Source organism: Piliocolobus tephrosceles, chromosome 21, assembly GCF_002776525.5.
Source record: "Piliocolobus tephrosceles isolate RC106 chromosome 21, ASM277652v3, whole genome shotgun sequence".
Lineage (NCBI taxonomy): Eukaryota > Metazoa > Chordata > Mammalia > Primates > Cercopithecidae > Piliocolobus > Piliocolobus tephrosceles.
In genome coordinates, this window is record NC_045454.1 from 880,401 (window position 1) to 901,986 (window position 21,586).

Below are 21,586 nucleotides of genomic sequence, written 5' to 3' on the forward strand. Positions count from 1 at the left end.
ATACGCTTCGGTTTACTTCATAGATAGTTGAGTACAAGGGACGCTAGGATGATAGGCGGAGTCAACAGGTTCGCCAGATACCCATGAGGATTTACAAGGGGGCGGGGCGAAAGCGGCTTGCCCTCAAAGGGGCGGAACCCCGAGGGCCGGCGTGCGCCTAGCGGACGGGGCCAGGGTGACGAGCCTCAAGTTCCCAAGCTGAGGACAGGAAGCGGCAGAGGGAGGTGCGCTCGGTGGGGCGGGGCCAAGGTGGTCACCGCGGGAGGAGGGCGGGGCTTCGGGCCTGCGAGGGGCGGGTCCTGACATTCCCCAGCGCTGACAGGGCGGGATGACGAAGTTGACGAGAGGGTCGGCAAGAGCTGGTGGAGGAAGGAGCGCGTGGCGCGGTGCGTAGTGGGTGGCTCCGCCTCGACTGCGAGTTAGTGTTTATGAGGTGACTCGCTGGTTCTGTCGGTGGACAGTGGGACATTCTGAAGGGAAGCAAGGAGGCGGACTGAGCGCTCCCAAGTGGGGTGAGCCCGCCGGAGCGGAGAGTGGACGGCGGGTGTCCAGGGGGCGGGACTTTCGGCTATGGGGTTCGGTCGTCGGGCGGGAACTCCCCATCGGGGGTGCGCTGGCGCTCGGAGGGGGCGGGGCCACAGCCTGCGGGACTGCTGGGAGCCGATGACGCCAGAACGCCGAACCTCCGGCGTCCGGGAGGAGGCGGGGCTACGGATTCGGCCGAGCCGAGAACACCCGAACGCCAAATTGCTCGGGTTCGAGAAGGGGGCGGGGCTGCAGATTCGGTGAAGCCAAGGACGCCGGACCGCCGCACTTCTTGTGCTTGGAAGGGGGCAGAGTTTTGAGTCTTAGAGCTTGTAGGCCCGAAAGCCGAATCACAGTGGTTCGGAAAGAGGAAGAGCCAAGGCCCGAGCGTCCCGAAGTGGGTGTGGCCTTGGCAGTGCCTTAGCCTCGAGAGCTTCTGACCCCTGATGGGAGCACCTGAAGGGGGACACCCACTTTGCAAGAGGGTGGTGCCAAAATGGACCTTTGTAAGGGGGCGTGTCGCCGCTCTTGGGAAGGTTTGTTTTCAAGGCACAATGGTAGGTACGGCAGTGTGGGCACAAAGCGGGTGCCGGCTGCAGGGTCACAAGGGTAGAGCAGGGCCCCGGGGGCGCGGCGAGGGGCCAGGGCCGCGGGTCCGTCTCCGGCGGCCGCGGGGCCTGGCGGGATCGCCCTGGGGTGGGGCATGGCGCTCCGGCCCAGCAGGTGGTGAACGGCGGCTGAGCGAGGCCCCGCCCCCTGAGAACTAGGGGCGGGTCTTCGCCAAGACCCAGGAGGCTTTGGTTACGCTCCGGCGGCCCGCGGCGCGCAGCCGTTTCGGTAACTGCTTTGCTTCCCGGCTCCCGCAGGAGGATGCTAGTGGTGGAGGTGGCGAACGGTCGCTCCCTGGTGTGGGGAGCCGAGGCGGTGCAGGCCCTCCGGGAGCGCCTGGGTGTGGGGGGCCGCACGGTAGGCGCCCTGCCCCGCGGGCCCCGCCAGAACTCGCGCCTGGGCCTCCCGCTGCTGCTGATGCCCGAAGAGGCGCGGCTCTTGGCCGAGATCGGCGCCGTGACTCTGGTTAGCGCCCCGCGCCCAGACCCTCAGCATCACAGCCTGGTAAGGGGGCAGGGCTCGAACTCCTGGGTTCGGTGGGAGCGGGACAGGATTCCTGGTTTCCGAAGGGACCGTAAGCTTGGAGGTTCCAGCGACGTGTGCTTCTCAGGCCCTGACATCCTTCAAGCGCCAGCAAGAGGAGAGCTTCCAGGAGCAGAGCGCCTTGGCAGCTGAGGCCCGGGAGACCCGTCGTCAGGAGCTCCTGGAGAAGATTACGGAGGGCCAGGCCGCCAAGAAGCAGAAGCTAGAACAGGCTTCAGGGGCCAGCTCGAGCCAGGAGGCCGGCTCGAGCCAGGCTGACAAAGAGAACGAGACCAGTGATGGCCAGGCTTCGGGAGAGCAGGAGGAAGCCGGTGAGTATGGGAGGTGGAGTCCAGGAACCACGGGAAGGAGAGGAGAGATCTTTTGGAAATTTTAGCTGGGAATCCAGTGCCTGGATCTCCCTGAGGGTGAGAAGACTTTGGCCCTTGGATTTAACAAACTCTTCTCTGTACTCCCCACCAGGCCCCTCCTCTTCCCAAGCAGAACCCTCAAATGGGGTAGCCCCCTTGCCCAGATCTGCTCTCCTTGTCCAGCTGGCCACTGCCAGGCCTCGACCTGTCAAGGCCAGGCCCCTGGACTGGCGTGTCCAGTCTAAAGACTGGCCCCACGCCGGCCGCCCTGCCCATGAGCTGCGCTACAGCATTTACAGAGACCTGTGGGAGAGGGGCTTCTTCCTCAGTGCGGCTGGCAAGTTCGGAGGTGACTTCCTGGTCTATCCTGGTGAGTTTGGGTTGGGGCCTCTGGTTGCTGTGCCTTTCCATACGATCCCAATGTATTCTGCGTTTTTTTTTCTTTCTTTTCTTTTTGTCTTAATAGAGATGGGGTCTCTATTGTTGCTCAGGCTGGGCTCAAGCAGTCCTCCCACCTCGGCCCCCCAAAGTGCTGGGATTACAGGCCCAGCTGCATTTTTTTGGTCTCACTTTCTCTTAGGCTCTGAAATTCATAGATGGACAGGAAACATTTTGGAGCTCCTGAACTCATTGGGAAAGCAGTTTAGCAACTTTTATTAAATGTTTACTGTGATCCAGAAGATTCGCTTAGAAGTAGTTAGACATGCCGGGTGCGGTGGCTCAAGCCTGTAATCCCAGCGCTTTGGGAGGCCGAGACGGGTGGATCACGAGGTCAGGAGATCGAGACCATCCTGGTTAACACGGTGAAACCCCGTCTCTACTAAAAAATACAAAAAACTAGCCGGGCGAGGTGGCGGGTGCCTGTAGTCCCAGCTACTTGAGAGGCTGAGGCAGGAGAATGGCGTGAACCTGGGAGGCGGAGCTTGCAGTGAGCTGAGATCTGGCCACTGCCCTCCAGCCTGGGCAACACAGCGAGACTCCATCTCAAAAAAAAAAAAAAAAAAAGAAGTAGTTAGACATCAGGCTGGGCGCCATGGCTCACACCCATAATCCCAGCACTTTGGGAGGCTGAGACAGGTAGATCACCTGAGGTCAAGAGTTTGAGACCAGCCTGGCCAACATGATGAAACCCCGTCTCTACTAAAAATACTAAAACTAGCTGGGCGTGGTGGGTAGGCGCCTGTATTTCCAGCTACTCGGGAGGCTGAGGCACGAGAATCACTTGAACCCAGGGGGCAGAGGTTGCAGTGAGCTGAGATCGTGCCATTGCACTCCAGCCTGGGGAACAAGAGCGAGACTTCGTCTCAAAAAAAAAAAAAAGTCTAGAGCGGAATAGTTGGGTCCAAGAGCATCTGTTTTAGTGTATCCATAGTGATTGCTGAAATGATCTCAAATCTTCTCCTAGTGGCATCCAGCCCTCTGCCACTGGTCACTGCTTCAGTACTTCTCTCCCTCCCCCAGGTGACCCCCTCCGCTTCCATGCCCACTACATCGCTCAGTGCTGGGCCCCGGAGGACCCCATCCCACTCCAGGACCTGGTTGCTGCTGGGCGCCTTGGAACCAGCGTCAGAAAGACCCTGCTCCTCTGTTCTCCGCAGCCTGATGGTAAGGTGGTCTACACCTCCCTGCAATGGGCCAGCCTGCAGTGAACTCCAAGACCTAGGGGGACATGGCTGTGTCTGCAGCAAGAGCCTTTCTAGATGTTCCCCAGCTCTTCTCTGGGAGTCTAGAACATCCTCCTACCTTTCTCTGCGGTTAGTTTTTGATTCCAGGTTTTCGAACACTACATCCTTTTTATGTTCTTCCTTGTTTCAAAGCACTTATTGGCTGTGTTTTTGTAGTTACCTGTTTTCACACTGTGAGCTTCCTGAGAATGGGGCCTGGGTTTGATTCATCTGTTTTCTACAGGGTTTAAGTCTCAGGAGATCTCAATAAACTTGTTATATAAATGTTCATGATTTGAATGTTTATGACAAACCTGGAACCGGTGGATAGTCTCATCTGCATATACAGATGAGAAAAAGGCCTGGAGGAGGGGGAATGACTGGCCCAAAGTAAATAGCAGGCCTGGCCTTTCAAAATTGGTTTTTCTCACTCCTAAATCTGCACTCTTTCTACCGCACTAAACTTCCTTTTGAAAAGATATCTACAAGATTTCCCAGATGCATACAAAGGTTATAAATAAAAATAGAGGCCGGGCATGATGGCCCACACCTGTAATCCCACAGAACTTCTGGAGGCCAAGGCAGGAGGATCGCTTGAGTCCAGGAGTTTGAGACCAGCTCTGGCAACACTGTAATACCCATCTCCACAAAAAATAATTTAAAAAAAATTAGGGATCCCTTGAGCCTGGGAAGTTGAGGCTGCTGTGAGCTGTGATTGCACCACTGCACTCCAGCCTGGGAGACAGAGCAAGATCCTGTCTCAAAAATCTGTATGTATATATGTGTGTGTTTATATGTAAATATACACACACACGTACATGTGTATATATGTGTGTGTGTATATATCATGAAAGGAAATGAGTATTGTAATTTTAGGAGTTCAGAGCATGGGGAGAGTGTCACGAAGGACTCTGGAAGGCATTCTGCTTTTTCATGGCCTGGGTAGTGGTTGAGGATTTTTTTGATACTATACATCTATATTTTAGACTTTTTTTTGGATTTGTTATATTCTGCAATTTTTATAAAAGCTAAAACACATGTATATGTATAAAATATGCACTTACAAAATCATTTATCCATGTTTTTGCTTAAGAAAGTACTAGAACACTACCACTATTCCAATAATTACACCTTTATCTTACCAATATGCAGTTTTATTTTGTCACGTTTATTTTGTCAGTGTAATACATTCACATGGTGAGGCCGGGCACAGGGGCTTATAATCCCAGCACTTTGGGAGGCCGAGGCTGGCGGATCACGGGGTCAGGAGTTCGACACCATCCTGGCCAACATGGTGAAACCCCGCCTCTACTAAAAATGCAAAAATTAGCCGGGCATGGTGGTGGGCGCCTGTAGTCCAGCTACTCAGGGCACGAGAATCGATTGAACCCGGGAAGCGGAGGTTGCAGTGAGCCGAGATCGCGCCACTGCACTCCAGCCTGGGTGAGAAGAGCGAAACTCCGTCTCAAAAATAAATATAAATAAATTACTGATAATAGTATTAATACTCCTTAAGTGGGTATTGATAATAGTACCATGGGAGAGGGCAACTTCTCCGAGAGTGCTCCATAAGTATGTATTGAAGATTGAGTAAATAATTTAAAATTCTTAGAACAGTATGTGGCACATAGAAAGCGTTCCATAATGCCACATCGTTAGCGACACAAATAATCTCGGCCGGGCGCGGTGGCTCACGCCTGTAATCCCAGCACTTTGGGGGGCCAAGGCGGGAGGCTCTCTCGAGGCCAGGAGTTCAAGACCAGACTGGGCAACATGGCAAGACGCCGACTGTACCGAAAAAAAAAAAGAAAAAGCTACCCGGGCTCGTGGCATGTGCTTGTAATCCCAACTATTGGGGAGGAGGTGGGAGGATCGCTTAAGCCCGAGAGGTTGGTCGGGGCAGCAGTGAACCGAGATCACAACACTGCACTCCAGCTTAGGCTACAGAGCGAGACCCTGTCTCAGAAAGAAAGAGAAATACCGCCGTCCAGGGACGGAGAAGGATGGTTCTCCCCGCTTCTCCGGTTTCCACTCCTTGCCCGGAAGAAACCTAGTCCTCCCAGATTAGCACGCCGCTCTAGCCCAACCTCACGTCTCTACTGCTTCTCAGCCAGCCAACGCCTCTTCTGATTGGCTCAGACGTGCCTGGTGCGTGATGACGTCACGAGACGCCGGCGTTCCTATAAGAGCGTAGCCTTGCCGCTTGCGGGCCTCTTTCTCAGTGGCCGGGTCCTGCGCTTAGGTAAGTTGTGGTGATGTGCTTTTTCGCTAGGGTTTGGGTTGGATGGTCGCGCGGGCCTTGCGAGTTTCCATGAGTAAGCTAAAGGCGTTAGGGATTGGAGTAGGGTGGTTGAACGGGAGTGCAGCACGGTAGTGAGGGCGGATACTGGCGATGAGAGCTTTGGAGGTTATTCTCGCGAGATCCAATCCGGGCGCCGCAAGGTTTTGGCGTAGTTGTGGGATGCGCAGGCGCAGCCTGGAGCTCTCAGGCGCACTGTTCCCTCCCGCGCAGACGCGTAAGCGGAGCCGACATGCCGGTGGCCCGGAGCTGGGTTTGTCGCAAAACTTACGTGACCCCGCGGAGACCCTTTGAGAAATCTCGTCTCGACCAAGAGCTGAAGCTGATCGGTGAGTGGCCAAGGCTTCCGGGAAGTGGTTCGGCTTCCGGGAGGCGGGTAGCACGTGGATGAGGGCGTCCGCGTGCTTGATCTAGTCGGCCCCCTAAATTTGGTACTCCTCGTGAATTAGGAAGGTTTTGTGTATCCAAAGCTGCCAGCCTAGTTTTTGTACCAGTACGTGGGATTACACTTGTCCACTCTCTTCTCCCCACCAGGCGAGTATGGGCTCCGGAACAAACGTGAGGTCTGGAGGGTCAAATTTACCCTGGCCAAGATCCGCAAGGCCGCCCGGGAACTGCTGACACTTGATGAGAAGGACCCACGGCGTCTGTTCGAAGGTACGTATGGGAGTCCACAGCAGAGCGATAGGGCGCAGGGCTTGTGAGGGTCATTTTGCGTTCTGCCGCCTCGGTTCCAGTGATGAGTTGTGTCATTGGACAAATGGAGCCAGCCTTTTAACTTAGTGTTTTAATGGCACTTGTGGAGTAGGAAAAGTGGAGCTGGATCCAAGTCTTTGGCCTGTTTCTTAGGCGTGTGGCTTTTTTGCTCAGTTACTGGACCTTCAGTTTAGTAATGACCAGAGCTAAAGATAGGCTTGCACATTTGGGCACCTGTTTATATCTTTATATGATGTCTCAAAACAGTACTGCTTATGTGGCCTGTTTGCTAGTGGTGAGAGTAGACCATGAAGTGGAATTTCTGGAATAAGTGATGGTGATAACAGGGTTTGCACATTTGCTTGCTTTATTTTTTTTAGTTATATTTTTTCTTGTTTTATTTATTTTTCTGAGACAGAGTCTTGCTCTGTCGCCCAGGTTGGAGTGCAGTGGCGCAGTTTCGGCTTACTTACCCCGCCTCCTGGGTTCAAACAATTCTCCTATCTCAGCCTCCCAAGTAGCTGGTACTACAGGCAGGCACACGCCACCACGCCCGGCTAATTTTACTTAGACTTTTTAATTTTACTTAGACTTTTTAATTTTACTTTTTTACTTTTGCGAGACTCCGATAACGGAGTCTCGCTCAGTTGCCCAGGCTGGAGTGCAGTTGGTGCAATCTCCGCTCACTGCAAACTCCACCTCCTGGGTTCAAGCGATTTTCCAGTCTCAGCCTCCCAAGTAGCTGGGATCCCAGGCTAATGCGCCACCATGCCCGGCTAATTTTGTATTATTAGTAGAGATGGGGTTTCACCATGTTGCCCAGGCTGGTGCTTGCTTTATTAAGCTGGTTAAGGACATGTAGATGGCATTGAGCAAAGGCCTGAACAGGAGAGAAACTGTAAAATGTCTCAGGGAACAGCATTTCAGGTGATTACTTTAGAAGGGCATGCAGATCGTATAGACTTAGGCTTACTTTACTAATTGTGGTGGAACAGACATTAACATGAAAGTTGATCATCTTAACCATTTTGTTTTAAAATCTGCTCTGAGATGCGGTGTTATTGGAGTGCTTTCTACAGCAGATTGGCATGGCCAAGGTTGGCATTAGTATATCCTGAGACGCTGCTTTTGGCTGAGTTTGAGTAGTCATGATTTGTGGTGAACAGCAGTCTCTGCACCCGAGCCCTGACTGTGAGGCATGAGAGTGGTCATCCGTATTAGGCATTGAGAAAGTCCTGGAGCATGCTTAGCCACAGATTATCGCAGTTTGATCCGGGCTTGCAGATGTTAGAAGCTTTTTTTTTTTTTTAAATAGGCACAGGATCTTGCAGTGTTGCCCAGGATGGTTTCCAACTCCTGGCCTCAAGTGATCCTTCCGCCTCAGCCTTAAATAGTGCTGGGGTTACAGGTGTAAGCCACCGCACCTGACCCTTTCATTCTTTTTGTCAATTTGTAGACCCCGTTGACAATCTCATGAAAGTGCTGGAGATCCCTCCCCTGTGGATACTGATACTGGGTGGGAGTGTATCCCAGAGTCCTGTGGGGAGTGGGCTACAGCTGGCTCTGGTTTTAGGGAGGACTTTCTGAATATAGAGCCTAATTGCAGTGAAACTTAGTCATGTGAGAAAGCGGTGCAGGTGTCTGAGGGATATTTGTGGTTTCCCAAGGCAGAAGTGAAAATTCCCAAGGGGTAGACAGCTGTTCAGGTAAGTACACTTTCTAGTAAATGAAACCCTCTAGCCAGCCAGGGACGGGAAGGAGGAGCTTGGATGTTTGCTCTTTGGTGTAATCCTACCTTGATTCAGATCCAGCCTTTCCCACTAACGTGTGACTGGCGAGATTCTGAGTCTTGTCGGTTAAAAGACTGAACAGCCGCTAACATTTGGCTGGCAGTTAACCAACAGATAGAGGCCAGGCGCGGTGGCTCAGGCCTGTAATCCCAGCACTGTGGGAAACCGAGGTGGTCCGATCACTTGAGGTCAGGAGTTGGAGACTAGCCTGGCCAACATGGTGAAATTCCATCTCTACTAAAAATACAAAAATTAGCCGGGCCTGGTCGTGGTCCTGTAATCCCAGCTACTCGGGAGGCTGAGGCAGGAGAATTGATCGAACCTGGGAGACAGAATCTGCGGCACTGCACTCCAGCTTGGGTGACAGCGAGACTCCATCTCCAAACAAAAAAAACCAGGAAATCCACCCCTCGGCACAACTGTGAATAAATGTAGGAATCATGTCCATTTTTCAGATCAGAAATGAAGGCACTGTAATATCTGCGTTGTATGACAAGGACCTGTTTCCCACTGAGGTCCTCCCTTTTTTTGTTTGTTTGTTTGAGACAGAGTCCTCTGCAAGCTCCGCCTCCCGGGTTCACCCCATTCTCCTGCCTCAGCCTCCGCCCGCCACCTCGCCCAGCTAGATTTTTTTTTTTTTTTTTTTTAAGTAGAGACGGGGTTTCACCGTGTTAGCCAGGATGGTCTCCATCTCCTGACCTCGTGATCCCCCCGTCTCAGCCTCCCAAAGTGCTGGGATTACAGGCTTGAGCCACTGCGCCCAGCCTGGTTTGCATTTTTAAAGCATTTTAAATTCTCTTGGTGCATTGGCCCAGCGGAGCCCATGTAACAGTTCTCAGTAGCAGGACATGATTTTGTTGAAGGTGTAAGGTTTATTGTGCTGTTGAAAACTATTGTCTTCATATTTAAAGGTTTTGCCTGTGGTTGACTCTCCTGTTCTTTTTCAGGGGATAGATGGGTTAATAAATGTGGGTTGGGCGCGGTGGCTCACACCTGTAATCCCAGCACTTTGGGAGGCAAAGGCAGGCGGATCACCTGAGGTCGGGAGTTCAAGACCAGCCTGAACAACAAGGAGAAACCCCCTAGTCTCTACTAAAAAAATACAAAATTAGCCGGGCATGGTGGTGTGTGCCTGTAATCCTAGGCTGAGTCAGGAGAATCCCGGGAAGCGGAGTTTGCAGTGAGCCGAGATCACCATTGTACTCCAGCCTGGGCAATGGGGGAAACTCCGTCTGAAAAAGGATAATAAATGTGAAACACTTTCTTTTAAATCATGGCTTTATTTTGCCTAATGGTGATGATCTCACTTTGTCTCCCAGGCTGGAGCACAGTGGCATGGTCGTGGTTCGCTGCAACCTGGACCGCCTGTGCTTAAGTGATCCTCCTCAGCTCTAGTAGCTGGGACTGCAATCCACCATGTACCACTATGCCTGGCTAATTTAGTTTTCCTTTTTTTTTTGTTTTGGTACAAATGGGGTCTCACTATGTTGCCCAGGCTGGTTTCAAACTTCTGGACTCAATCGATGCTCCTGCCTCAGCCTCCCAAAATACTGGGTTTATAGGGCAAGGATAAGGTCCTGTGCCTGGCTGAAGTTTCTATTTTCTAATGTAAACACAAAAAGGCATGAAGTGTTCAAGGAGGTAAATGATCCCAAACTCGTTTTCATTGCCTTTTGGACATGTTTTTGTATTTTGATATTCAGGTGTTTAAAAATCCTCTGATGTTGAGCATTAAAAAAGAGAACAAACATTGAAGCCATAGCATGACATAGGATGCTGGAAAGGTACACAGCTGGTGCTTCCATTTTGATTCTGTCTCTCTACCTGTAATTGCTCCCTACTGGGAAGACTTTGGGTCCTCACAAAATCAGCTAGCTTTCTTTCAAACTTTGCTTGGAGGGTAACAACAGTGCCAGGAATATCAGAAGTGCCTGATGAATGTAGGTCTATTTATTAAAGCTTGCTTGAATTGTTTGCTGTAACTAGTAAGAGGCACTTTTTATTATAAAAGTGCACATAATAAGGAAAAAAGTTTGAGGTGTTTACCCCAGTGTCAAGGGGCAGTTGATTTGCTGAACGCGTGAGGGATCATAGCAGGGAGTGGGATCCTACAGGAAGGCATTTGCCTCGAGGGAGGTGGGCAAGGGGAGTCCAGAGTATTAGCTAGAAGCCGTGGCTTTGGACAGGGTAAGGAGCAAGTTGCCCTGAGTCTGGGGTGTAGTAGCTGACATCTGTTGGATATTTTATGCAGTGTGTTGTTAGGTTGTATACATACTGCATGTATTTTTAGTGGAAAATGTCATACAGAATAGTAAAATGAATGACATGTACTTAGCTGGAAAAATTCTAGTGTTAGAAATTTCTTTTCTCTCCCTAAAAGGTGTAGGTACTGATATTTATGGCATAGGGAATTTAATCTCACATCTGGTTAATCAGAAGAGCTTTCTGGACTCAGGATATGAACTCTTAACCACTGTGCTTTGTTAACGGTGATAGTAGCTTAATAGCAGCTGCACTTGGTCTTTTGCAGACTGAGTCCTCGTAAGGAGATGATTTCCTTTCCTGTTGCTAAGAATGTGGAGGGAGGAGGGATGTTACACTCTCAGATGAGGAGGCAGGTATATTTTGCCCTCCTGTCACCTGCAGGTTACTATGGATGATGGCCTGACACCCATAGGGTGGTTTTGTGTGTGTGTGTGAGAGAGAGAGAGGATCTCACTCTGTTTCCCAGGCTGGAGTGCAGTGGCCCCATCTCAGGTCACTGCAACCTCCGCCTCCAGGGTTCAAGCAATTTTCTTTCCTCAGCCTCCTGAATAGGTGAGATTACAAGCAGTGTGCCAACAGCCTAGCTAATTTTTTGTATTTTTAGTGGAGACAGGGTTTCGGCATGTTGGCCAGGTTGGTCTCAAACTCCCGACCTCAAGTGATCCATCTCAGACTCCCAAAGTGCTGGGATTACAGGCGTGAGCCACCATGCCCAGCGCATAGGGTGCTTTTGACAGTGATAGGGGTCACAGTGACTGGTGCTAATACTATCTGTGCCTCACCACCGTGACATGGAGCTGCCAAGAGGTGGAGCCAGGATTTGAACCCAGGAAGCCTGAGGTCAGAAGGCTGAATCAGTGCTTCCTCCCACTCTTCCCAGGCAACGCGCTGCTGCGGCGGCTGGTCCGCATTGGGGTGCTGGATGAGGGCAAGATGAAGCTGGATTACATCCTGGGCCTGAAGATCGAGGATTTCTTAGAGAGGCGCCTACAGACCCAAGTCTTCAAGCTGGGCTTGGCCAAGTCCATCCACCATGCTCGCGTGCTGATCCGCCAGCGCCATATCAGGTACCACCTCTGATGGGCGCCCAAACCTTCCTCCGCCTGCCCCTCTGGTGGCTGCCCTCACTAAGCCTGCTGTCCCTATCTCCTATGCAGCCCTCGGAAGTGATGGGTGTGAGCTCACCCAGAGGGTACAGATTCACCCTTGCACACAGCTCACCAGGGAGCTGGGGCAGCCTCATGCCCCAATAGCCCAGCGCAAGGGTCACTGCGGCTCTAGCCGTACACCTTGTGAAGGCCTCTGCCAGGCATGTGGGCAGCTGGACAGGTAACAGCTCTGATGTCCCCAGTGGGGAGAGAGAACCAGTCTCTCCTCGCTTGGGTGGTGGGTTCAGCTGTCTCCTGGCTCGTTCTGAAGTTGATTCCAGACCCTAATCCATGGCTGCATTCTGGGTACTCAGTGTGCCCTTTCTGTAATGTGGCACCATTGGCGGGGAGGAGCTATACAGGAAGAGGGCAAGATGTTAGCATTTAGAATCTCCCCCCCAGCCCTTCACTAACCCTGTGAGCCGCAGGCAGAGCCGTGTGTGTCAGTGTAGTCTCGGGTTGCTGTTACTGTGGGCATTGCTGCCGCATGTGGTAATGCAGCTCAGTGTCAGGCATGGGGTTCAGGATGTTTCAGACTCGGAACTTGGGCTCTTATTCGGCCAGCTCATTTGCTTTGTGGTCTTAGGTGGGATAGTTTTGAATTTCTCCTAGAAAATGTGGTTGAGGGCTGGGCGCGGTGGCTCACGCCTGTAATCCCAGCACTTTGGGAGGCCGAGACGGGTGGATCATGAGGTCAGGAGATCGAGACCATCCTGGCTAATACGGTGAAACCCCGTCTCTAATAGAAAATACAAAAAACTAGCCGGGCGACGAGGCGGGCGCCTGTAGTCCCAGCTACTCGGGAGGCTGAGGCAGGAGAATGGCGTGAACCCGGGAGGCGGAGCTTGCAGTGAGCTGAGATCCAGCCACTGCACTCCAGCCTGGGCGGCAGAGCGAGACTCCATCTCAAAAAAAAAAAAAAAGAAAAGAAAGAAAAAGAAAATGTGGTTGAGAAACTCACCTGAAGCATTTTTGGGGATTAAGGTGATACCCTAAATCCCTGGACTCACATGAGGCCCATAGGATCAGGAGCGCCCTTCTCACAGTGCCGCGGTGTCTGTGGCCATGGCAGCCTCACGGGGTGGGTGAAGAGAGTGGTGCCTGAGCTGGGGTTGGCGTCCGTTTCTCCTCCAGTCCACTTCACTTGTCGCCTCTTCCAGGGTCCGCAAGCAGGTGGTGAACATCCCGTCCTTCATCGTCCGCCTGGATTCCCAGAAGCACATCGACTTCTCCCTGCGCTCTCCCTATGGGGGTGGCCGCCCGGGCCGCGTGAAGAGGAAGAACGCCAAGAAGGGCCAGGGTGGGGCCGGGGCTGGAGACGACGAGGAGGAGGATTAAGCCCACCTTTCCCTCCTGGGCTACTGGATTGTCTAGTTTTCCTGCCAAATAAACAGGATCAGCGCTTTACAATTGGTGTGCGTGGTGTCTCCTTGATTCTCCCCTGCTCTGGACATGCAGCCTTCCCTGGGAGGCTCAGGAGCATGCCTACCAGATAGTGGTCCCTGGCCTCTCAGTAGTCTTCTACAGTAGTGAACACGTCTTTACCAGAAACTTCTGTCATCAGGGGAGAGATGAATGGTATTTTGGGAAAAACAGTCAAAACCAGAAGGAAATTCCAAGTAAGCTGGCGTTTGCATATGGGGCGGGAGGGAGCCAGTTGTTGCTAAGGCAGGGGAAGCAGCAAGTGGAGGTGGGGGCCTGCCCTGCCGCGGCCCTGGGACCCTGACCCCGCCCGGCAAGAGACAGGTGGGGCAGAGCCGGCCTGAGACTGGTTGCTGGGGAAGGTGAACTGTTAGTGACTGTTTTTGTTGGGGAGCACTTCACAGAATTTGCCAGTTTCAAAGCTTGTTTGTGATATGGTTGATGTTGGGCAAGTTCCCAGTTTTGTCTTCACATGTAGGGGAAGTGGGTTCGTGTAGGGGAGGGGGCGTTGAGGGAACTCTGCCTCGTATCCGCATTTGGTGCTTCTGTGGACGCACGGTCGAGAGGTCGGCAGGCTTCCCTTTTCTCGGCCTTGTTGATCATCTGGGTTGGGAAGGGGTTTGGTTTCTGAGGAAGTGAGCAACTTGAACTTGTGCAACCCCCTCAGGCTGCAGGCTGTAGTTGATTGGGTCCTTGCCTGGAGGCCTTCAGGGTTTGAGGTCAGTGCAGGGATGGCTCTGGAACACAGCTGAGTTACTGGAAACCACACGGAGAAGTCCACTGCCGCTCGCTCCAGCGAGGTGGTGGCCCTTCCCTCAGGGTTGCTCCTCGGGAAGTGATGGTGGTCTTGGTGGACGTCCATGGGGCCAGCTGCTGCACCGTCTGGGCTCACTGGTCTGCCTTGGTCTGGGTCTTGCGTGTGCTAGTGGATGGCCAGGGCAGCAGAGTCATTGGGCTGCTCTAGGAGCTCCCCTGGGAGGAAGAAAGTGCAGTTGTCTGGTCTGAGGTGGTGGCTCACCTGGGTGTAGCTCACCCAGAGCTCCAGATGCAGCAGCCTGGAGAGAGGAGTGGGAGGTGAGGTATGCGGTTCTGCTGGGGAGAAGCCTGCAGGCTTGGGAAGGAAACGGGTCTTCATCTTCAGGGCTCTGCCTGCAGAGGCAGCGAGTGGGGCAACAGAGGGAGGAGACTCCGACGGGTGTCACTATGTTTCCCTGGCTGATCTCAAACTCTTGGCCTCAAGCAATCCACCCACCTCCCAAAGTGCTAGGATGACAGGTGTGAGCCACAGCCACGCAGGGCCTGCATGGGTCTGTTTAATCTCTGGGCCTCTTGCTCCCCCTGTCTTGGTGATCTCCTTGGACCACTGCCCCCATCTCATTCTCTCCCTCCACCCTCATCACCAGGGATGACCCTGAGCCCAGGGTCTGAGCAGAGAGCGGGACGGGGGCTGGGCAGGGGCCCCTCACCTGCAACCAGCATATCGGGTGGGGGTGACGGGGCCAACCTCGGGCAGGAGGCATTGTGTCCACCGCAGCATCCGAGCTGGCCCCCATGGGACTGGCTCACAGGGCCCAGGAGGAAGTTGGGTGGTGGGGGAGGGTTGGGAGCCCCTTGTCCTGGTCAATGCAGAGCTGTCAAAACCGGCCTGAGTGACACTGGGCGGTCAGGCCATCTCCAGAGAGCACCAGTGATCCCGGCTGTGCTGAGAGGGAGGGCTGAGGGCTGCCTGGACGCCCCTGAGATAAGGCGACTGGTATTTAGGGGACGCACACTCTGGGGCCACAGGGAGAGCTCTCACCGGTCTCAACTCCATGCCTTCTGCCTTGTGCTTCTGGCCCATGAAGGTCGGGGTCACCGACCCCCCCGTGTCCGCCTAAGGCTTCCCTGGACACAGCAGGGAGATGGGCAATGAGGGTGGAGGTTGGGACCCTGCCTGTCATGGTCCCCAGCCGAGCAGATGATTAGACCACTGAGCCACAGAGCATGGATGAGCGTGCTGGGTATAAGGAGCCCTGGGCTCTGTGTTACAGGCCATGTGTTCTCATCAGTGGCCTTGCAGGAGGGGAGCAGCCGCTCCCCCAGGGCCTTGCTCGGCTCCCCCTGAAGAATGGGGCCGAGGGGACAGTAGGCTCGGGGGAGCCTTTTAGACCACATTTGACTCCCCCAAGCTCTGCCTGCCTCCACCTCACCCCACTCAAATCCAGGGGTGACGCTTGTTCTAGCACATGAGGCCAGAGAGGGCAGGGCCTTAGGACACAGCCCAGTCACTGTTCTAATAATTCTAGAGGCAGGTCCCTTCCGTGTCCTGAGCTCTGGAATGCATCTTTTCTTTCATCAGCCTCGCGATCAGGTGGTTTATCGAGTGGTTACCACATCCAGGCATGCTGCCAGGAGGAGAGGAGCTGTGGGTGAAGCTGATAGGATTCCTGCTGGACTCACGGAGCTTGGGTTACTGAAGACACGTTACCCATGTTTAGCCAGGAGGTAATTCTGCTCCGGTTTTTTTTTTTTTTTTTTTTTTTTTTTTGAGACGGAGTCTCGCTCAGTCGCCCAGGCTGGAGTGCCGTGGCGGGATCTTGGCTCACTGCAAGCTCCGCCTCCCGGGTTCACACCATTCTCCTGCCTCAGCCTCCCGAGTAGCTGGGACTACAGGTGCCGCCACCTCGCCCAGCTAATTTTTTGTATTTTTACTAGAGACGGGGTTTCACCGTGTTAGCCAGGATGGTCTCAATCTCCTGACCTCGTGATTTGCCTGCCTCAGCCTCCCAAAGTGCTGGGGTTACAGGCGTGAGCCACCACGCCCGGCCCACTTTCCTGTTAGAGTAGCACTCTCTCTGTTTTCTTTTCTTTCTTTTCAAGACACGGTCTTGCTCTGTTTCCCATGCTGGAGTGCAGTGGCGTGATCTTAGCTCACTGGAAGCTCCATCTCCTGGGTTCAGGTGATTGTCCTGCCTCAGCCTCCCAAGTATATGGATTACAGGCATGTGCCACCACACCTGGCTAATTTTTGTATTTTTAGTAGAGATGGAGTTTCACCATGTTGGCCAGGCTGTTCTCGAACTCCTGACTTCAATTAATCCTCTTGCCTTGACCTCCTAACAGTGTTAGAATTATAGGCGTGAGCCACCATGCTTGGCCTCTTTTTTCTTTTTCTTTTTGAGATAGAGTCTTGCTCTGTCACCCAGGCTGGAGTGCAGTGGTGCCATCTCAGCTCACTGCAGCCTCCACCTCCCAGGTTCCAGCAATTCTCCTGCCTCAGCCTCCCTGGTAGCTGGGATTACAGATGCGTGCCACCATGTCTGGCTAACTTTTGTATTTTTTAGTAGAGGTGGAGTTTCACCATGTTGGCCAGGCTGGTCTTGAACTCCTGACTTCAGATGATCCGCCCGCCTCAGCCTCCCAAAGTGTTGGGATTATGGGCGTGAGCCACCGCACCTGGCCTCTTTTTTCTTTGCTTAAAAGACAAGGTCTGCTGCCCAGGCTGGAGTGAGTGGTACTATCCTAGCTCACTGCAGCCTTGACATCCTGACTCAAGTGATCCTCCCGCCTCAGGCTCCCCAGTGGCTGGGACTACAAACATGCACCACCACAGCCACTACTTATTTTTGTAGCAATGTCTATCAGCTGATAAGTAGGGAAACAAAGTGTGGTACATCCTTACAACAAAATCTTATTCAACCATACAAAGGAATGACAGACACATGCTACACAGGTGAACCTTGATAATATATTAGATGAAAGCAGTCAGGAAAAAAAGGTCACAATGACGTTATTTCATTTATAAGAAATATCCAGGCTGGGTGTGGTGGCTCACGCCTGTAATCCTGCACTTTGGGAGGCCGAGGCAGGTGGATTGCCTCAGCTTAGGAGTTCGAGACCAGCCTGGGCAACATGGTGAAATACCACCTCTACCAAATACAAAAAATTTGCCAGGCATGGTGGCATGTGCCTGTGGTCCCAGCTACTTGGGAGGCTCAGATGGCAGGATCACTTGAGCCTGGGAGGCAGAGGTTACAGTGAGCAGAGATCACGCCACTGCACTCCAACCTGTGACACAGTGAGACCCTGTCTCAAAAAAAAAAAAAGTATTCAAAGAAAGCCAATCAATAGAGGCAGAAAGTAGGTTAATAGTTGCATGGGATTAGGTGGGAGTGATTGCTGAATGTAAACTGGGTTTCCTTCTCAGTATGATAAAAATGTTTTGGAATGAGATAGAGGTGATGCTCACAACATATTGTGAATTTACTAAATGCCACCAAATAGTGTTGTATCTCAATAAAAATGTATTTGTTGGGTCGGGTGCAGTGGCTTATGCCTATAATCCCAGTGCTTTGAGAGGTAGGCAGATCACGAGGTCAGGAGTTCGAGACCAGCCTGGCCAGCATGGTGAAACCCTGTCTCTACTAAAAATACAAAAATTATCCAGGTGTGGTGGCATAGTGCCTGTAATCCCAGCTACTTGGGAGGCTGAGGCAGGAGCACCACTTGAACCTGGGAGGTGGAGACTGCAGTGAGCTGAGATTGCACCATTGCACTCCTGCCTAGGCAACAAGAGTGAAACTCCGTCTCAAAAAAAAAAAAAGAAAAGAAAAAAACCACACACACACTAGTAGAAAAAATTCTGTACCCTATAAATATGTACAATTATTTTTTTGTTTTGTTTTGTTTTTTGTTTTTTTTTTGAGACGGAGTCTCGCTCTGTCGCCCAGGCTGGAGTGCAGTGGCCGGATCTCAGCTCACTGCAAGCTCCGCCTCCCGGGTTCACGCCATTCTCCTGCCTCAGCCTCCCGAGTAGCTGGGACTACAGGCGCCCGCCACCTCGCCCGGCTAGTTTTTTGTATTTTTAGTAGAGACGGGGTTTCACCGTGTTAGCCAGGATGGTCTCGATCTCCTGACCTCGTGATCCGCCCGTCTCGGCCTCCCAAAGTGCTGGGATTACAGGCTTGAGCCACCGCGCCCAGCCAAATATGTACAATTATTATTTGTCAATTAGAAACTCTTAAACTGGGCACCGTGGCTCATGCCTGTAATCCCAACACTTTGGGAGGCGCAGATGCAAGGCTCTTAAACCCAGGAGTTCGAGGCCAGTTTGGGCAACATAGTGAGATCCCATTTCTACAAACAGTTTTTAAATATATTTTTAAAAACTGTAATACAGTAGTCCCCCTTTATCTGTAATTTTCTTTCTATGTTTTCAGTAACCTGGTGGCCAACCATGGTCCAAAAATATTAAATAGAAAAGTTCAGGAATCGTAAGTTTTTTAACAAATCAAAACTAAAATATTTCTAAAAAACCAAGAGTAGGCAGGAAAGGGGAAACAAAAAACAGAGGAGACAAACAAAAGGCAAGCCTGAGCACAATCAGGTGCTGCAGAACGATGTTTCCATCCACTACACATTGCGCATGTGATGGTATAGCCTATGTATGTAGTAGGTTTGTGTAAGTGTAAGTACACTCTATGATATTCACATAATAGTGAATTTTTTTTTTTTTTTTTTTTTTTTTTGAGATGGAATCTCTCCCTGTCTCCCAGGCTGCAGTGAAATGGCACGATTTTGGCTCACTGCAACCTCCGCCTCCCAGGTTCTCCTGCCTCAGCTTCCCAAGTAGCTGGGATTACAGGCGCGCACCACGATGCCTGGCTAATTTTTGTATTTTTAGTAGAGACAGGGTTTCACCATGTTGAGCAGGCTGGTCTCGAACTCCCGACCTCTAGTGATCCATCCATCTTGGCCTCCCAAAGTTCTGGGATTACAGGAGTGAGCCATCATGCCCGGCCAAAATTTTTTAATGATGGATTCTCAGAACATATCCCTGTCATCAAGTGACACATGATTGTAATGCCATCAGTGATTACATTAAATATAAGTGATCTAAAAGAGATTACAAGATTGGATTTTTTTTTTTTTTGAGATGTAGTTTCGCTCTTGTTGCCCAGGCTGGAGTGCAGTGGTGTGATCTCGGCTCACTGCAACCTCTGCCTCCCAGGTTCAAGCAATTCTCTGCCTCAGCCTCCCCAGTAGCTGGGATTACGGGCACCTGCCACCACACCCGGCTTAATTTTTGTATTTTTAGTAGAGACGGGGTTTCACCATCTTGGCCAGACTAGTCTTGAACTCCTGACCTTGTGATCCACCTGCCTCAGCCTCCCCAAGTGCTGGGATTACAGGTGTGAGCCACCGCGCCCGTCCTGTTGTTTATATTTTATCACATGAAAAAAGCAGAAGAATAAAAATGTATTATGCAAACACTAATCAACAGGTAATTTCACTGGCTTTTTAATTGTTTTGGTTTTTTTTTTCTGAGACAGGGTCTCACTGTTGCTCAGGCTGAAGTGCTATGGTATGATCTTGGCTCACTGCAGCCTCGACCTCCTGTGCCCAAAGTGATCCTCCCACCTCAGCCTCTCAAGTAGCTGGGACTACAGGTGTGTGCCGCCATGTCGGACTAGTTTTATTTTCTGTAGAGATGGGGTCTCACTATGCTGTTCAGACTGACTCGGACTCCCGAGCTTGAGCCATCCTCCCCGCCTACCTCCCAAAGTATTGGGATTACAGACGTGAGCCACTGCACCTGGCTATGCTGCTTAATTTTCCCATTTCATAAGTTCGATGTATAATATTGACATTATCATTGAATTTAAAACATTCACTCACTCTTATTTTTTTTGTCTCCCTCTGTCACACAGGCTGGAGGGCAGTGGCACAGTCGTAGCTCACTGCAGCCTCAGCAGCCTGAACCTCTTGTGTTCAAGGAATCCTCCCGACTCAGCCTCCCGAGTACCACACCTGGCCTTTACGTCTGTTTTTTTTTTTTTTTTTTTTTCTTATTAACTCATTGATTATTGAGAAGTCTGTTGCTTTATTTCCAAAATGCGACGACATTAGTCATCTTTGAGTCAGGTGAGTCCCACAAGTTCCCAGCGTCTCCTCGTGGTCTGTGTTAGGGGTCCAGGCTGACTGGGGTTCATTGGTATCCAATGGGGGCAGCTCCCGTGCCTTCAGCAGTCCCGAATCTCCTTCTGCTGAGTGTGGGGTCTGGGTCCCCTCCGGGTTAGTGGATGGCCAGGGTGGCGTAGACGCTGGACTCAGCTGGAGGCGCCCTTTCCTGGGATGAAGGAGGCTCAGTTGCCTCCCGTCTGAGGGTCAAGCTCTGCAGCTGGGCGTAGGTCACATCCTGGGGGGCTTCAGATGCAGCAGCCTGCAGTGGGGGAGAGTGAGAGGGAAGGAGCGTGGTGGGGGTGGGGGAGGCCTGGGGGCCTGGAGAGGAAAGGACTCACCTCAGTGTCCATCTGCCTGTCCTCTTCCGCCTGTGTGTCCAGGAACTCCTCGGACAGTGGGGAGGGAGGAGAGGTCACTCCCCGCCTGAGTCTGGAGTGTTTCACCTGGGCACGTGTCACTGCCTGGGGGTCTTCATCATACGGTCTCTGCTGGAGACAGACAGTGGTGGGGGGTGACTCCTGGAGTCAATTTTCCCCACTGTTCCCAGGTGATCCGATTACATCCCTTTCCTGATGGAATCTCAGGGACGCCCTAAGGCCGTGGAGGGTCTGGCCTCTCCCTCCCTGCGGTTCTGGCCTCTCCTCCTCACTCTGACCTGGCCCATTTGGCTGCAGCCTCAGGCCCGCCTTCCTGCAAGAGCTCGCTGCTGCCTCGGGGCCTTTGCACGGCTGTTTCCTCTGCCTGCAGGGGCTCGTCCATGAGAGGATCCTGTGGCCCCTCCGTCCAGGCTTCTCAGATGACAGCTGAGCAGACAGCCCTCCCCCTACATTCACACTGGCCCCACTGCCCCACACTCTGCCCTTTCCCTGGTTTATGTTTCTTACAGCACGTTGCACTCCTGGACACTGCATTTATTTGCATTTTGTCTCCCACCACGAGGTGAGCTCCGGAGGCAGGGGCGGCTTTGCTCCCTGCTGTGTCTGCAGCTCCCACAGGGAGCCCGATCCACAGTGAGCTCCCTGGGAACACTCGCTGGATGAATGAATGAAGGGAGCCCAGGGGACCGGGTGGTTCATTTATCCCTCATCCTCCCGAGGCCTGGGGGGCGCTCTAACAACCAGACGGCCAAACAGAGGAGGAGGAGCGGGAAGGGGACCCGGGAGGAGGCCCGCGAGGTCCCAGGACAGCAGGAGAGAGTGAGGTCACAGCAGGCGGGAGGCAGCGTGCTGGACGAGGAGGGGTCCACCGTGACGATGCTGAGAGCCGGGGGAAGAGGACAGAGAAGTCCTGCAGGATTAGATCTGGCACCAGGAGGCCTTTGGTGCCCGGGACC

General features: G+C 52.5%; 2 protein-coding genes and 2 long non-coding RNA genes across 11 annotated transcripts; 3 read left to right on the forward strand and 1 right to left on the reverse strand.

The window, feature by feature from the left end:
- Window positions 1-27: 27 nt before the first annotated feature.
- Window positions 28-3,980, forward strand: TSEN34 (tRNA splicing endonuclease subunit 34). 8 transcript variants are annotated; one of them, XM_023197718.2, is made up of 5 exons: window positions 28-224; window positions 1,392-1,638; window positions 1,745-1,988; window positions 2,140-2,397; window positions 3,489-3,980. In XM_023197718.2, the coding sequence occupies exons 2-5, from the start codon at window positions 1,396-1,398 to the stop codon at window positions 3,674-3,676; spliced, it is 933 nt and encodes a 310-aa protein (XP_023053486.1). In that variant the 5' UTR covers window positions 28-224; window positions 1,392-1,395; the 3' UTR covers window positions 3,677-3,980. The 8 variants fall into 8 exon arrangements, with proteins under 8 accessions (XP_023053486.1, XP_023053483.1, XP_023053481.1 ...); XM_023197715.1 differs by lacking the exon at window positions 28-224 and adding an exon at window positions 282-386; XM_023197713.2 differs by lacking the exon at window positions 28-224 and adding an exon at window positions 303-433.
- Window positions 3,981-5,883: 1,903 nt separating this feature from the next.
- On the forward strand, window positions 5,884-13,299 carry RPS9 (ribosomal protein S9). The gene is made up of 5 exons (XM_023197720.1): window positions 5,884-5,933; window positions 6,204-6,319; window positions 6,525-6,647; window positions 11,622-11,808; window positions 13,050-13,299. Exons 2-5 carry the CDS (start codon window positions 6,223-6,225, stop codon window positions 13,225-13,227), a joined length of 585 nt encoding a protein of 194 aa, XP_023053488.1. The 5' UTR covers window positions 5,884-5,933; window positions 6,204-6,222; the 3' UTR covers window positions 13,228-13,299.
- Window positions 13,300-14,041: 742 nt separating this feature from the next.
- LOC111530488 lies at window positions 14,042-19,683 on the forward strand. The gene is made up of 3 exons (XR_002727826.1): window positions 14,042-14,385; window positions 15,650-15,795; window positions 19,623-19,683. It is a non-coding gene; the product is annotated as an uncharacterized LOC111530488 (long non-coding RNA).
- A 428-nt stretch (window positions 19,684-20,111) lies between these two features.
- On the reverse strand, window positions 20,112-21,580 carry LOC111532214. Its single transcript, XR_002728481.2, has 2 exons — window positions 20,592-21,580; window positions 20,112-20,512 (listed from the first exon to the last, which is right to left on the reverse strand). It is a non-coding gene; the product is annotated as an uncharacterized LOC111532214 (long non-coding RNA).
- Window positions 21,581-21,586: the final 6 nt, after the last annotated feature.

What these genes read in the sequence shown, in the direction of transcription:
- RPS9 (XM_023197720.1), top strand. Translation starts at nt 6,223, where the DNA reads ATGCCGGTGGCCCGGAGCTGGGTTTGTCGCAAAACTTACGTGACCCCG. An exon ending in CCCACGGCGTCTGTTCGAAG is followed by an intron (nt 6,648 to 11,621) that starts GTACGTATGGGA and finishes CACTCTTCCCAG; the next exon opens with GCAACGCGCTGCTGCGGCGG. An exon ending in ATCCGCCAGCGCCATATCAG is followed by an intron (nt 11,809 to 13,049) that starts GTACCACCTCTG and finishes CGCCTCTTCCAG; the next exon opens with GGTCCGCAAGCAGGTGGTGA.
- TSEN34 (XM_023197712.2), top strand. Translation starts at nt 1,022, where the DNA reads ATGGACCTTTGTAAGGGGGCGTGTCGCCGCTCTTGGGAAGGTTTGTTT. An exon ending in TTTTCAAGGCACAATGGTAG is followed by an intron (nt 1,087 to 1,391) that starts GTACGGCAGTGT and finishes CGGCTCCCGCAG; the next exon opens with GAGGATGCTAGTGGTGGAGG. An exon ending in GGGAGAGCAGGAGGAAGCCG is followed by an intron (nt 1,989 to 2,139) that starts GTGAGTATGGGA and finishes ACTCCCCACCAG; the next exon opens with GCCCCTCCTCTTCCCAAGCA.